General features: G+C 45.3%; 1 protein-coding gene across 1 annotated transcript; it reads left to right on the top strand.

Annotated features, from left to right (window-relative positions):
- Positions 1-8,298: 8,298 nt before the first annotated feature.
- On the top strand, positions 8,299-12,022 carry LOC142741074 (elongation factor 1-alpha, oocyte form). Its single transcript, XM_075850465.1, has 7 exons — positions 8,299-8,513; positions 8,616-8,795; positions 9,961-10,257; positions 10,761-10,911; positions 10,989-11,245; positions 11,384-11,618; positions 11,844-12,022. The coding sequence occupies exons 1-7, from the start codon at positions 8,370-8,372 to the stop codon at positions 11,966-11,968; spliced, it is 1,389 nt and encodes a 462-aa protein (XP_075706580.1). The 5' UTR covers positions 8,299-8,369; the 3' UTR covers positions 11,969-12,022.
- Positions 12,023-12,686: the final 664 nt, after the last annotated feature.

Here is a 12,686-nt window from a genome sequence, read left to right on the forward strand (position 1 = left end):
CCGGTAGCAGACCTACCCCCAAAAGAGACCTGAAAGGGAAGCAAGATTTTATTACGTTTCATATTTACGGGAAATACCTGTGCGCCCAAGGGACCTCCCCGATGATCACTTAGGCGCGGAAGTTTTCCGGCTGCTTATTCTTACGCCTAGGGCAGGTGTTCACTTGATGCTTGTCATCCCCACAATAGAAGCAGAGACCATTCTTCCTGCGGAACTCTCTACGTTGTCGGGGGGACACGGAGGGCCCGAGTTGCATAGGTACCTCCGAGTCTTCCGTGGAAGAGCGAAGCAACGGGACCTCGGGAGGCATCATGGGGGAGTCAGAGGGGAAAACACAAAAACGTTCAAGTTGTCGTTCCCTGAGACGTCGGTCAAGTTGTACCACTAAAGCCATAACCTGGTCAAGGGAGTCAGAAGAGGGATACCTAACTAGCAGGTCTTTCAGGGCGTTCGACAGACCCAACCTAAACTGGCACCTTAAGGCAGGGTCATTCCACCGAGAAGCTACGCACCACTTCCTAAAGTCAGAACAATACTCCTCAACAGGTCTCTTACCCTGACGTAAGGTCACCAGCTGACTCTCAGCAAAGGCAGTTCTGTCAGTCTCGTCATAAATGAGTCCGAGAGCAGAAAAGAAACGATCAACGGAGGAAATTTCAGGGGCGTCAGGAGCCAAGGAGAAGGCCCACTCTTGGGGCCCTTCCTGGAGCCGGGACATAATAATACCCACCCGCTGGCTCTCAGAACCTGAGGAGTGAGGCTTTAAACGAAAGTAGAGCCTACAACTCTTCCGAAAGGAGAGAAAAGTCCTCCGGTCCCCTGAGAATCGGTCAGGCAACTTGAGGTGGGGTTCAAGAGGTGAGGTGAGGGGCACTACCATGGTAGCGTCAGGCTGGTTGACCCTCTGCGCCAGGGCCTGGACCTGTAGGGAGAGACCCTGCATTTTCTGGGCCAGGGTCTCAAGGGGGTCCATAGTAGTGTCAGGGACCAGGGTAGACTAGGTATATGGGCTTGTGATTATGTAATCCTGAGTGGTGGAAGCTGGAGTCAGTCTCAGAGACATAGACTCAGGTGCAGACTGATTAACTATGGGCGTATACACAGAAGTTGTGCCTGGCAGATCCTTTACATCGGGACTCCGGCTCTGGGAAAGCCCCAGACATCGCTGTTCATATGTGGACAGCGATGTCAGGGAATTCCACAGAGTCCCGGAGCAGAGCCGACACCAGCGCTCTGCTCTGGACTCCGGCTCTGGGGAAGCCCCAGACATCGCTGTTCATATATGGGCAGCGATGTCAGGGAATTCCACAGAGTCCCGGAGCAGAGCCGACACCAGCGCTCTGCTCGGGACTCCGGCTCTGGGGAAGCCCCAGACATCGCTGTTCATATGTGGACAGCGATGTCAGGGAATTCCACAGAGTCCAGGAGCAGAGCCGACACCAGCGCTCTGCTCCGCTCTGGGCAAGACCCTGACACACTGTCCATATGTGGACAGCGATGTCAGGGAATTCCACAGAGTCCCGGAGCAGAGCCGACACCAGCGCTCTGCTCTGGACTCCAGCTCTGGGGAAGCCCCAGACATCGCTGTTCATATATGGGCAGCGATGTCAGGGAATTCCACAGAGTCCCGGAGCAGAGCCGACACCAGCGCTCTGCTCGGGACTCCGGCTCTGGGGAAGCCCCAGACATCGCTGTTCATATGTGGACAGCGATGTCAGGGAATTCCACAGAGTCCAGGAGCAGAGCCGACACCAGCGCTCTGCTCCGCTCTGGGCAAGACCCTGACACACTGTCCATATATGGGCAGCGATGTCAGGGAATTCCACAGAGTCCCGGAGCAGAGCCTGTACTAGCGCTCTGCTCGGGACTCCGGCTCTGGGGAAGCCCCAGACATCACTGTTCATATGTGGACAGCGATGTCAGTGAATTCCAGAGTCTCGGTGCAGAGCCGATACTAGTGGCTCTGTGTCCCGCGGGCCGCAGATGACAGCCCCAGGGGCCGCATGCGGCCCGCGGGCCGCGTGCTTGAGACCCCTGCACTACGTCATGGAGCTGTGATTGGTCAGTCTGCTTTGACTGACCAATCACAGTGATCGCTGGCAGGAGACCGCTGTGAATGGTCCCCTGCCGTCTTACTGTACCGATCAACTGTCATAAACACTTGACGGCACAGTTTTTAGCCAGGACGCACCGATACGCCCTGGTGCCTTAAAGCACTTCACTGCAGGACGTACCGGTGCGTCCTGGTGCGGTAAGGGGTTAATTATCACATCATGAGGATACATTTTTTTTTAACATACAACAGCTTTGCGATTCCCTAATAAATTTTCATAATGTAGTATCTAGAGCTAGTCAGCTAAATTCACAGGACATCAATGTACTTTACTTATTGTTTCTTTCAGGTTGTTTACAGACTGCATACTATTCTAAACCTCAAAGAAAAAAAAGGGTTATGCGTCAATGCATGTCCAATACACGGGCTTAGCTATTTGGGGGCAGGCGGGGCATAAGTCCCGGGCGCATCTAGAAAGGAAGGGGAGATGCCGGGTCAGGTGGCACGGGCATAGTTGCCAACAGCCCCGAATTTGCCGTGACTGTTCCGAATTTACAGAGACAGTCCCGGCAAATTACTGTCCCGGACGTGTCCCAGCAACTGCCATATTCAATTGTATCTGCGTCCTCAGGACGCAGATACAATTGAATATTATGGCAGAGGAGGAAACTATCTGCTCCCTGCTCTGCCATTCACTCTTCCTGGCCAAGTATTTCACTCTTAGGGTATGTTCACACGAGGGCGTCCGTAACGGCTGAAATTACGGGGATGTTTCAGCCTGAAAACATCCCCGTAAAATCAGCCGTAACGGCATGTGCAGGCGCTTGAACGCCGCGTCAATTACAGGCGTAATTGGCGCTGCTATTCATTGGAGTCAATGAATAACGGCTCCAATTACGGCCAAAGAAGTGACAGGTCACTTCTTTGACGCGGGCGTCTATTTACGCGCCGTCTTTTGACAGCGGCGCGTAAATTACGCCTCGTGTGAACAGACAAATGTCTGCCCATTGCTTTCAATGGGCAGATGTTTGTCAGCGCTATTGAGGCGCGAATTACGTCCGTAAATAGGCCGTGTGAACATACCCTTAGAAGGAAACCCTTGACATCCCTGTCAAGTGCTCCTCCTGGAGCAGAATCCCCGGCCAGAGAGTTGCCAATGGTCTGGCCGGGTATTCTGCTCCTAGAGGGAGCCCCTGACGTCCCTGTCCATATATGGACAGGGACGTCAGGGGATCATCCTGGAGCATAATCCCCAGCCAGAACGTTGCAGATGCTCTGGCTGGGTATTCCGCTTTTAGAAGGATCCTCTGACATCCCTGTCCATATATGGGGAGGGGGGCGTGTATCGCTATCTAAAGGGGGGGGGGTGTAGCACTATCTACAGGGGTGTGTGTGGCACTATCTACAAGGGGGGGGCTGTGTGGCTTTATCTACAAGGGTTATGTGTGGCACTATCTACAGGGGGTGTGTTTGGCACTATCTAAAAGGGGGGGTGGAACTATCTACTAGGGGGTGTGTGGCCGTATCTGCAAGGGGGGTGTACGGCACTAGCTACAGGCGGGGGCTGTGTGGCAGTATCTACAAGGGGAGGTGTGGCATTATCTACAGGGGGCTGTGTGGCTCTATCTACAAAGCGGTGTATGTGGCACTATCTACAAGAGAAGGCAGTTCATTATGTCACCATATAGTCTCATTAGCCTCAGTTATACACTCTGTTTTAGTCAGGCACTGACCCCTTTAATTTATGTTCTTTTAATTTATTGTTATGTTAACAACGCTATATAACTATATAGCTTGTAAAATGTACAAATGGATTTCTTATTTTTAATCATCGATAAACATTAATATAATCATTTATTGTTGATTGTTTTGTGCAATTATCATTCTGATCGCTTGGAAATGTACGAATCGTGTCAATAATTATTACATGTAAACAAGCCTATAAGTAACTATAGACCACCGTATAAGAGCAAACATGGGGAATTTTATTTTCATTATGTTCTCTTGCCTTGGATCACTCCTGCAGCAAGGGCAATTGTGCAGAATAAGTGGGAATTACAGGTAATGGAATTTCATAATATAATAGCCCAGGTACTTCCAAACCTGAGGCATTGTACCACGTAAGTTTTCATTGACTTGGGAAATAAAGTTGCCCATACACATTGGAGTAATATTGATGGATCCTATTGTGATGTGTATTGTAGCCTCCCAACTGTACCCCATGGCAGATGTCAGGGGAACAAGAATCGGACATATTATTTTTTAACATGCTCGATTCTTTGTATTGTCGGAAGAAAATTCTCTGGCATTAGCTATCCTGTCTCCTATAAAACAAGCGTCCATTATTGACGAAGCAAAGCATGCATGGTTATGGGGAGGTAATGGTAGATAGCTGTCACAAAATAATATTTGCCAACAGCTATCTTATTTGTATGTCCAACTTTGGTTTAGTGTCTGAGTTGCTAAACCTTGAGCAAGGCCTCTTGTGCATATGGTTGATATGACATCAACAAATATGCTATTTGAACATTTGCTATTGACTGTATACTTCCTTGTAATCTGTAGCCCATGCATGGACATAGTTAGGGGGATACTAGGGCACTTGTATCCCCCTAACTATGAATTAATAGTTAGAGGGATACAAACTAGTTTGTATCTGAATTAATTTGTATCTAAATTAATTTTGGGGCCTAGTTTGGGGATTACATATTTTTGTGAAGTCTGGTATAGAGGTACAATTTTTATTTTTTAAAGTCAAATTTTATTGAAAACATAAGGATGTCAACATAGGCACTACAGAAAAGAGAAGCATAGCACATACATAAAGGCAGTGGTGTATGCACCTATACATATATATATACATATATATGTATATATATATATATATATATGTATATATATATATATATATATATGTGTGTGTGTCTATATATATATACACAGCAATTTAATTTAATATCATAAAGCAAACAAACAGAACAAACCAGCTTTCCATCGATTCACAGAATGGTAAATGAAATGCATCATATAAAGAATATTCTTAGAGATACAATTTATGTGTATACTATAGTGTACAGTTTGTGTGTGATATTTATGTGTTACTGCCTGTCCATATTGTAACTGCAGTCCTGCCTGTGGACAATGCAATACTAATAATAAAATAAAGTATTATTTAAGCCAAAGATCCTACAAACGAGAGGTAAACTAGTCAAAGAGAAGTATGAGGTTGTGAAGTTCATTAAATATGAATATCAGCAACTTCAGTAAGCAACAATGATGCAAAAAAGTCGAAGATATTTACATTCAGCTAGTGTATTTGTTTGGTGTAGGTTATATAAAACAGGCCAACTTATTTCCTGAAACAAGAGTTATCAATGGGGGTTAAAAGTAGCCCACCTAGTCCATTATTTCCAAAACTTGTGGAGCAACTTTTGTTTCTCATATTGCAAATCCAAGTTCGTTAGCATTAGATAACAAGATTTCTTTAAGTAGCCTTTGTTCACACAGGAAAATTGTAAAGCCCTTTTGATTATGCAACTTGACCAAATGTTTGTTGTCTGGGAACGTCCCATCAGGTGGTATGCATTGGCAGATCAGAGCACAATGGGGATGATCCTAGAGGTGTCTGACACTGTGTCTCTGCTCATTCACATTTATAACATGCTAGACCTGAATATTGCTGGCAGCTAATCCAAGTGTGAACATGGCCTTATCATGCCCCCTCCCCGTTCCTGTTCTTTCTACCAAAAAATGTGAAAAGTGAACTTAATTTGTGAACCCAGAATCCGTAAATGTATTAGTGGGAGCGATTTTGATTGTACAGCGATGGTAAAAGCCATTTATGAAAATGTTACAAATGTTAAAACATGAGCCCAGGTAAAGCAGGAGCAATGTGGTCGAGAATCTCAAGCTACGTCTCTAGTCCTGGTCTAGATAAACAAGTAGTAATAAGTAAAAGAAGAAAGATTTCACAGCTCTAACCCTATGTAGATAAATAGTTCTTGATTTATTTTGTTCGAAAAATATCATAATCCCTATGCTACTGGAGACATCACCTAATTCAAGGGTGGCCACCATTTCCACCCAAAAATACTGGTCATATTCAGGCTGTATTTACACGTCGGTTTTCAGCAATGAATAAAATACCACAGAACCGGCATGTGTAAATACGGGGTAAAAAGTAAGTGGGGGTTTTGGGAGAATAACTTTACACTGGTTGTGATTTCTAGGAGCCCAAGACACACAATGAATGTAAAGCCCCTAAAACAGCTCATTGATCGGCGCTCGCTTGCTCCTGTCATTAGTATGGGGATGAGCACTTGTTACTCAGATCGCTCGTCCCCATACGTTATTATCATGTCGGCAGCGTGTCTCCCAGTTTACACGGTGAGATGTGCTTTCTTGACAACGATAATATTCTACTTTTTTAACATGATACGACCAGCGGATGATCGAGCGTTTGCTCATTCATCTACTAATCGCTGCCCTGTATACACAGGGCAATTATCGGCAACGAGTGTTATGTGAACGCTTGTCTGCCCGATAATTGCCTAGTGTAAAAGGGTCCACAATTGGCAGATCTTTCATCCGCAGATTTCGCTGTGAATCCGCCGTAAAAAAACACGTGTAACATGCAGGTTTTGCGGCGCATTTGATGCAGATTTCAGCCCTCCTACATGGAAAGGGGTGAAAGGGACATCCTGCAGATTTTCAAATCTCATCCACTTGCCCTTTACTGTGGATTTTAGCTGCGCAGATCCGCAGTAATTCCAGTACATTTGGACCCAGCCTGAGGCCCCATGCACAAGACCGTAGAATTTGTCCATAATTGCGGTCCGCAATTACGAACCAAAGCTGAGGCCCAATTCACTTCTATTGACCGCGGACACCTTCCCGTATTTTGGTGGGAAGGTGTCTGCGGCGCCTCTACAAAATAAAGGAAATGTCCTATCTTTTGCTTTTTCAGGTCCGTGCTCCCATACTTTGTATGGGAGTATTGGCTGAAAAGGCAAGTGGCTGTTCGCTGCTGTCGGCGGCCGGCCGTGCCCGCAATCACAGGCAGTGATTACGGACACGGCCGTATGCGTGAGGCCTAACGTCAGTATCCTCCTCCTCTGGCCTCTGTCCTTGACTATCCGGACTGCGCAGGCAGGCGGTGTGCACATGTCCGGCCTCTCAATGTTAGTGTCTATGTCTCTCTGTTGTGTTGCCTGAAGCAATCTCCCACTGATGTGACAATCTCACATTTGACCTTGCCGTGGCGCTGCTGACGTTCCTAGGGCTGGGGGCCTGGCAAAGGAGAAGTATCCAATCTAAATAGGCTGCGCATCCTCTGTCTTATTATACAAAAATACCAGCACTTGCTGCCGGCTGTTTTAAATGACTTTTACTTTTACCAGCCTTCCTGTGTGAATACCGGCTAGACTGGTGGCTTATCAGCTTAGTGGCAACCCAAAGTGGATCCCCCCACAGGGGATGACAGACACGAAAACATGTGGTAGCATGCGGTATGCTTTATGTGCCAAGCCAGCTCAAACAGAATACTATGGAACCTCGGTTTCAGGGGTGTAACTATAGGGGGTACAGAGGGTGTGGTGGCACCTGAGTCCTGGAGTCTGTGGGGGCCCAAAAGGTCCCTATGAATAGACCGGTATTAAAAATGACTGACAGCCTTTAGGCTGAATTCACATGTTGCGGATTTGTCGCTGATTTTGTTGCGGTCTTGACGCAGATCTCACCCATTTGCATTGCAAAGTGTAAAATCTGCGTCAAATCCGCGACGTGTGAACTCAGCCTTATACAGAAACTTAAATGCTACAGCCATGTGAAAATGGAAGATATGGAACCGCTCACTCACTATCTCCTATTCCCTTTACTGTGGGGACCTGGCACCTTGGGAAAAGGGACAGATTTACAATAGGACTGGGAGGGAAAGGGTGAACACCTGCTTATGATGTCTCATTTTCTCACAAATGGGGAAACCACATACAGATAGTCTAATAATAAAAATGACAATACAATATTACAAAAATCCGAATTGATTTAAAAAAATAAAATCGAAACTTTACGTAGAATCCAGTCACCGTAATGAGTAATACGTAACAGGCCTGTACCGACACCACGTGATAACTAGGCGGGGCTTGTGAGCTTCCCAAACATTACGCTATCCAATCACAACGCTCTAAGCTCCAGACGCTAGACTTTCTAATTGGTCATTTACTTAATCCCGCCTTTCTTCAGACCTTTAAATTCCTGGCGCCACTACGTTCTCTCTACCACTCCGTCTGCTCCGGTTTACAGCTGTGAAACTGCCACAATGGGAAAAGAGAAGATCCACATCAACATCGTGGTCATTGGCCATGTCGACTCCGGCAAATCCACAACTACCGGACATCTGATCTACAAGTGCGGCGGGATCGATAAGAGAACCATCGAGAAGTTCGAGAAAGAAGCGGCGGAGGTAAGTGTCGTGAGGGTCAGGACCCGGTCCTGCTTGGGGTTATGATGGTGTTTAATATACTTGTATGTGCGCTGTAATAACGCTATTATTGCTGTGTTGTAGATGGGCAAAGGCTCCTTCAAATATGCCTGGGTTCTGGACAAGCTGAAGGCTGAGCGGGAGCGAGGCATCACCATTGATATATCTCTATGGAAGTTCGAAACTGGAAAATATTATATCACGATCATCGATGCCCCCGGACATCGTGACTTTATCAAGAACATGATCACCGGCACCTCCCAGGTAAGTGCTGCTGCACCAGGCGTCCTGTAAAAGGGATCAACCAGGGAACATCACTGCCTCAAGTATGCGGTTATACTAGATGAGGATCTCATCATTGCTCGGTGAAATGTTGTGGGTTGTAGTTTGCTCTGCACTGAAAACTGGTTAGTCCATATGATTTGTATAAGTGCCACTGAAACTTTACAACTAGTTGCAATCGTGACCGGTTATTCCATGGCATCTTGATTCCCATGCAAACGACATTTCTATTAGCAGCTTCACTTGCTGTGTTTACATCAAGCCCTTTGTTAAATGTTAGTTGTCTGGGTTTTTTTTTTTTCTCAGAACTATATGTAGCAACTGTTCTTTGTAACTGGAAAATCCTGAGACTAAGGGCCTGTTCACATCAGTGATGAGTTCCATCGGATTGGTTTAACAAATGTTATGGTGAACAGCAGAGCTTGCTTTCCTTAATGGACAGTTCAGACTGGCCCCATATTGACCTGAAAGGAATTCTATAAAAATGCCTTGCTTGTAAATGTAGCATTAAATTCAAGTACTAAATAGGCTTTTATTCAAGCTGTTGAAGCAAAGACTTAGGGTATGTGCACACACTAATTACGTCCGTAATTGACGGACGTATTTCGGCCGCAAGTAGTGGACCGAACACAGTGCAGGGAGCCGGGCTCCTAGCATCATACTTATGTACGATGCTAGGAGTCCCTGCCTCGCTGCAGGACAACTGTCCCGTACTGTAATCATGTTTTCAGTACGGGACAGTAGTTCCACGGAGAGGCAGGGACTCCTAGCATCGTATATAACTATGATGCTAGGAGCCCGGCTCCCTGCACTGTGTTCGGTCCGGGACTTGCGGCCGAAATACGTCTGTCATATTACGGACGTAATTAGTGTGTGTGCACATACCCTTAGAGGTTTTTCCCATTTCAAACTTACAGCATACCTGATTTTCTATTCATCACTTCGTTAGACCTGAATGGAGAGCTGCAGAGTGCAGCCACTTTTACGTTTGGTATCTGTTGTGACAAATGTCCTGATTTGGGACTAGTTTAGGCCTGACCAAGCTTCACATGGGCTAGATCTTAGAGGCCTTTGTGTTCCATGCTTTTTTTTACTAGAAAATACAAATTCTTTTGCTTTGTCCCTAATGTGAATTCTTTTTCTTCAGGCAGACTGTGCTGTACTTATTGTGGCTGCTGGTGTTGGAGAGTTTGAAGCTGGAATTTCAAAGAATGGACAGACTCGCGAGCATGCTCTCCTTGCCTTTACGCTGGGTGTAAAACAGCTCATCATTGGAGTTAACAAGATGGATTCCACCGAGCCTCCATACAGCCAGAAGAGGTATGAAGAAATCACTAAGGAAGTTAGCACCTACATCAAGAAAATTGGCTACAACCCAGCGACCGTTGCCTTTGTCCCAATTTCCGGCTGGCATGGGGACAATATGCTGGAATCTAGCAGTAAGGTAAGTTGATATTTTACCCTCTTTCTGATAACTACACCGGCATACAACAATCAAAGCCGATCGTCTAGACATTCTTCCAAACCCCAGTTCATATTTGTAAACGATACTTCTACTAAAGTAACAGACAAATGTCCAAGCTGTGGACTTGAACCAGTTTTGACTAATGAAGACCCCTTCAGTTTTCTATTAATTTAGCAACCATTCTATTGCATATATACATTTCTCTAAAGAGGTGGTATGACCACAGTGGGGGAATATTATAGAACTGGTAACTTCTACATTTATTAGAATTTTCTTTTTTAAGAAGGGCAGTTCAAAAGTTGCACCATAACTTGCCCAGTTTCTGGCGTAATTTATGGTCTATCGGTCCACTTTCAGAAAGAGGTGTGGGTGAAGGCTGCCATGGTATACTCTTTCTGGCATTGTTGCAAACTGACATAAGTACTAAAACTTTTTCCTCCCAGTCTGCATGACGTGTTTAACTTTTCTTTTTTTTTTTTTAGATGCCCTGGTTCAAAGGCTGGAAGATTGACAGGAAAGAAGGAAATGCTACTGGTGTTACTCTGCTAGAAGCTCTGGACTCCATCGTTGCCCCATCCCGTCCATTAAATAAACCTCTGCGTCTACCTCTGCAAGATGTTTACAAAATTGGAGGCAAGTTGAGCGAAGTGACTAGCCATTAGACTTATTTAGTGATGTTTAGAGTGATATTAATATATGTTCTATTGCAGGTATTGGAACTGTTCCAGTGGGAAGAGTTGAAACTGGAGTCTTGAAGCCAGGCATGGTGGTAACCTTTGCCCCTGGGAATGTAACAACAGAAGTAAAGTCAGTAGAAATGCATCATGAAGCTTTACAGGAGGCTTCACCTGGGGACAACGTAGGCTTCAATGTTAAGAATATATCTGTTAAGGACATCAGGAGAGGAAATGTAGCTGGTGATAGTAAGAATGACCCACCCATGCAGGCCGGCAGTTTCACAGCTCAGGTAAATGACTGAAAATGCTCTCTATTGTTAAATTTGCGCAAATGCTTGTTTCACAACATTATGCCATCTTAACGTTCATTTGTGTGGTATGTACACTCGCATACATTGACTTTAACAAGGTTCTTCTTGTATTTACAGGTTATCATCCTCAATCACCCAGGACAGATAAATGCCGGCTATGCCCCAGTTCTGGACTGTCACACTGCCCATATAGCTTGTAAGTTTGCAGAGCTGAAAGAAAAGATTGACCGCCGATCAGGCAAGAAGATGGAAGACAACCCCAAAAGCTTGAAGTCTGGAGATGCTGCAATTGTTGAGATGATTCCTGGAAAGCCAATGTGTGTGGAAACATTTTCTGCATACCCTCCCCTTGGTAAGAAATATGTAAAACGAGTCTTCAGTGTTTTCACATGTGCCTTATAGGCCTCTGCTAAAAGAATATCTAACCTTTTTGTACTAGTGGACTTCCTACTAGTTCTACATTTCCTAGCACCTGTGTTCTACATTATGGGGTTAAATCTAAAGGGTTTCCGTAATATGTAATGGCCGTCTAATGTGAAGTGGTCTAGAACTAACTTTGCGCGTAATTACTTCACAGGTCGGTTTGCTGTTCGTGACATGAGGCAGACGGTGGCTGTTGGAGTCATTAAGGCAGTGGACAAAAAGGCGGCATCCACTGCAAAGATGACCAAATCTGCAGTGAAAGCTGGAAAGACAAAGTAACTTATTTTTTTTTTTTTGTTGTACAATAAATGTTTAATAAATGTGCAAAGTTTACTCCTGTGTCTGGTAAATGTACACTTTTTTTTTATATACTACATACTCTATGGAACTCTATTAAACATTGGGATGTCCTCTAAACCAGGCATAGTGGTAGTGACTAAAAAAAACGGCACAAAATCCATACCGTTTTCTGCAGGTAATGGTGCAGTTCTTCCGCAGCAGATTGTCTGCTAATTATAGTGGAAATGCTGCAGGAATTTTTTGCAGCAATTGAATGTGGACAAACCCTTGATCTTATAAGAGGTGCCTGTCCACCTATAGGCCACTTTAACACCTCCCTCACAAATATATGCCTTGCTAGCTCACTGATGGCTCAGGTTACATACGGTATATAGAGGTCTATGGACAGGGGGAGAGCTGCAGGAAGACCCCAATGTTGCAATTGTCAGACCCGATTCACCCACTAAAGTGGGTCTGTATCGGGCACAGTGAAACAGCCTGTGTGGCACTTAGTCATGTGCAACTGCACTAAGGCCTCTTAGTGACTTGTAAATGGGCACATTGCTGGTCACTGAGGGGTTAATCATAGTCCAGCTATTAACAATTGGCTCTACCGGTTTTCACTAATGGTCAGATTCATCAAGGGCTTAATTTACACAGCTGTACTCTGTGCAGTTTCCTCTCGCAGGAAGACTTTTTGCTAAATGAGAGCCCACGC

This window comes from Rhinoderma darwinii, chromosome 2 (assembly GCF_050947455.1).
Source record: "Rhinoderma darwinii isolate aRhiDar2 chromosome 2, aRhiDar2.hap1, whole genome shotgun sequence".
Taxonomy (NCBI): domain Eukaryota; kingdom Metazoa; phylum Chordata; class Amphibia; order Anura; family Rhinodermatidae; genus Rhinoderma; species Rhinoderma darwinii.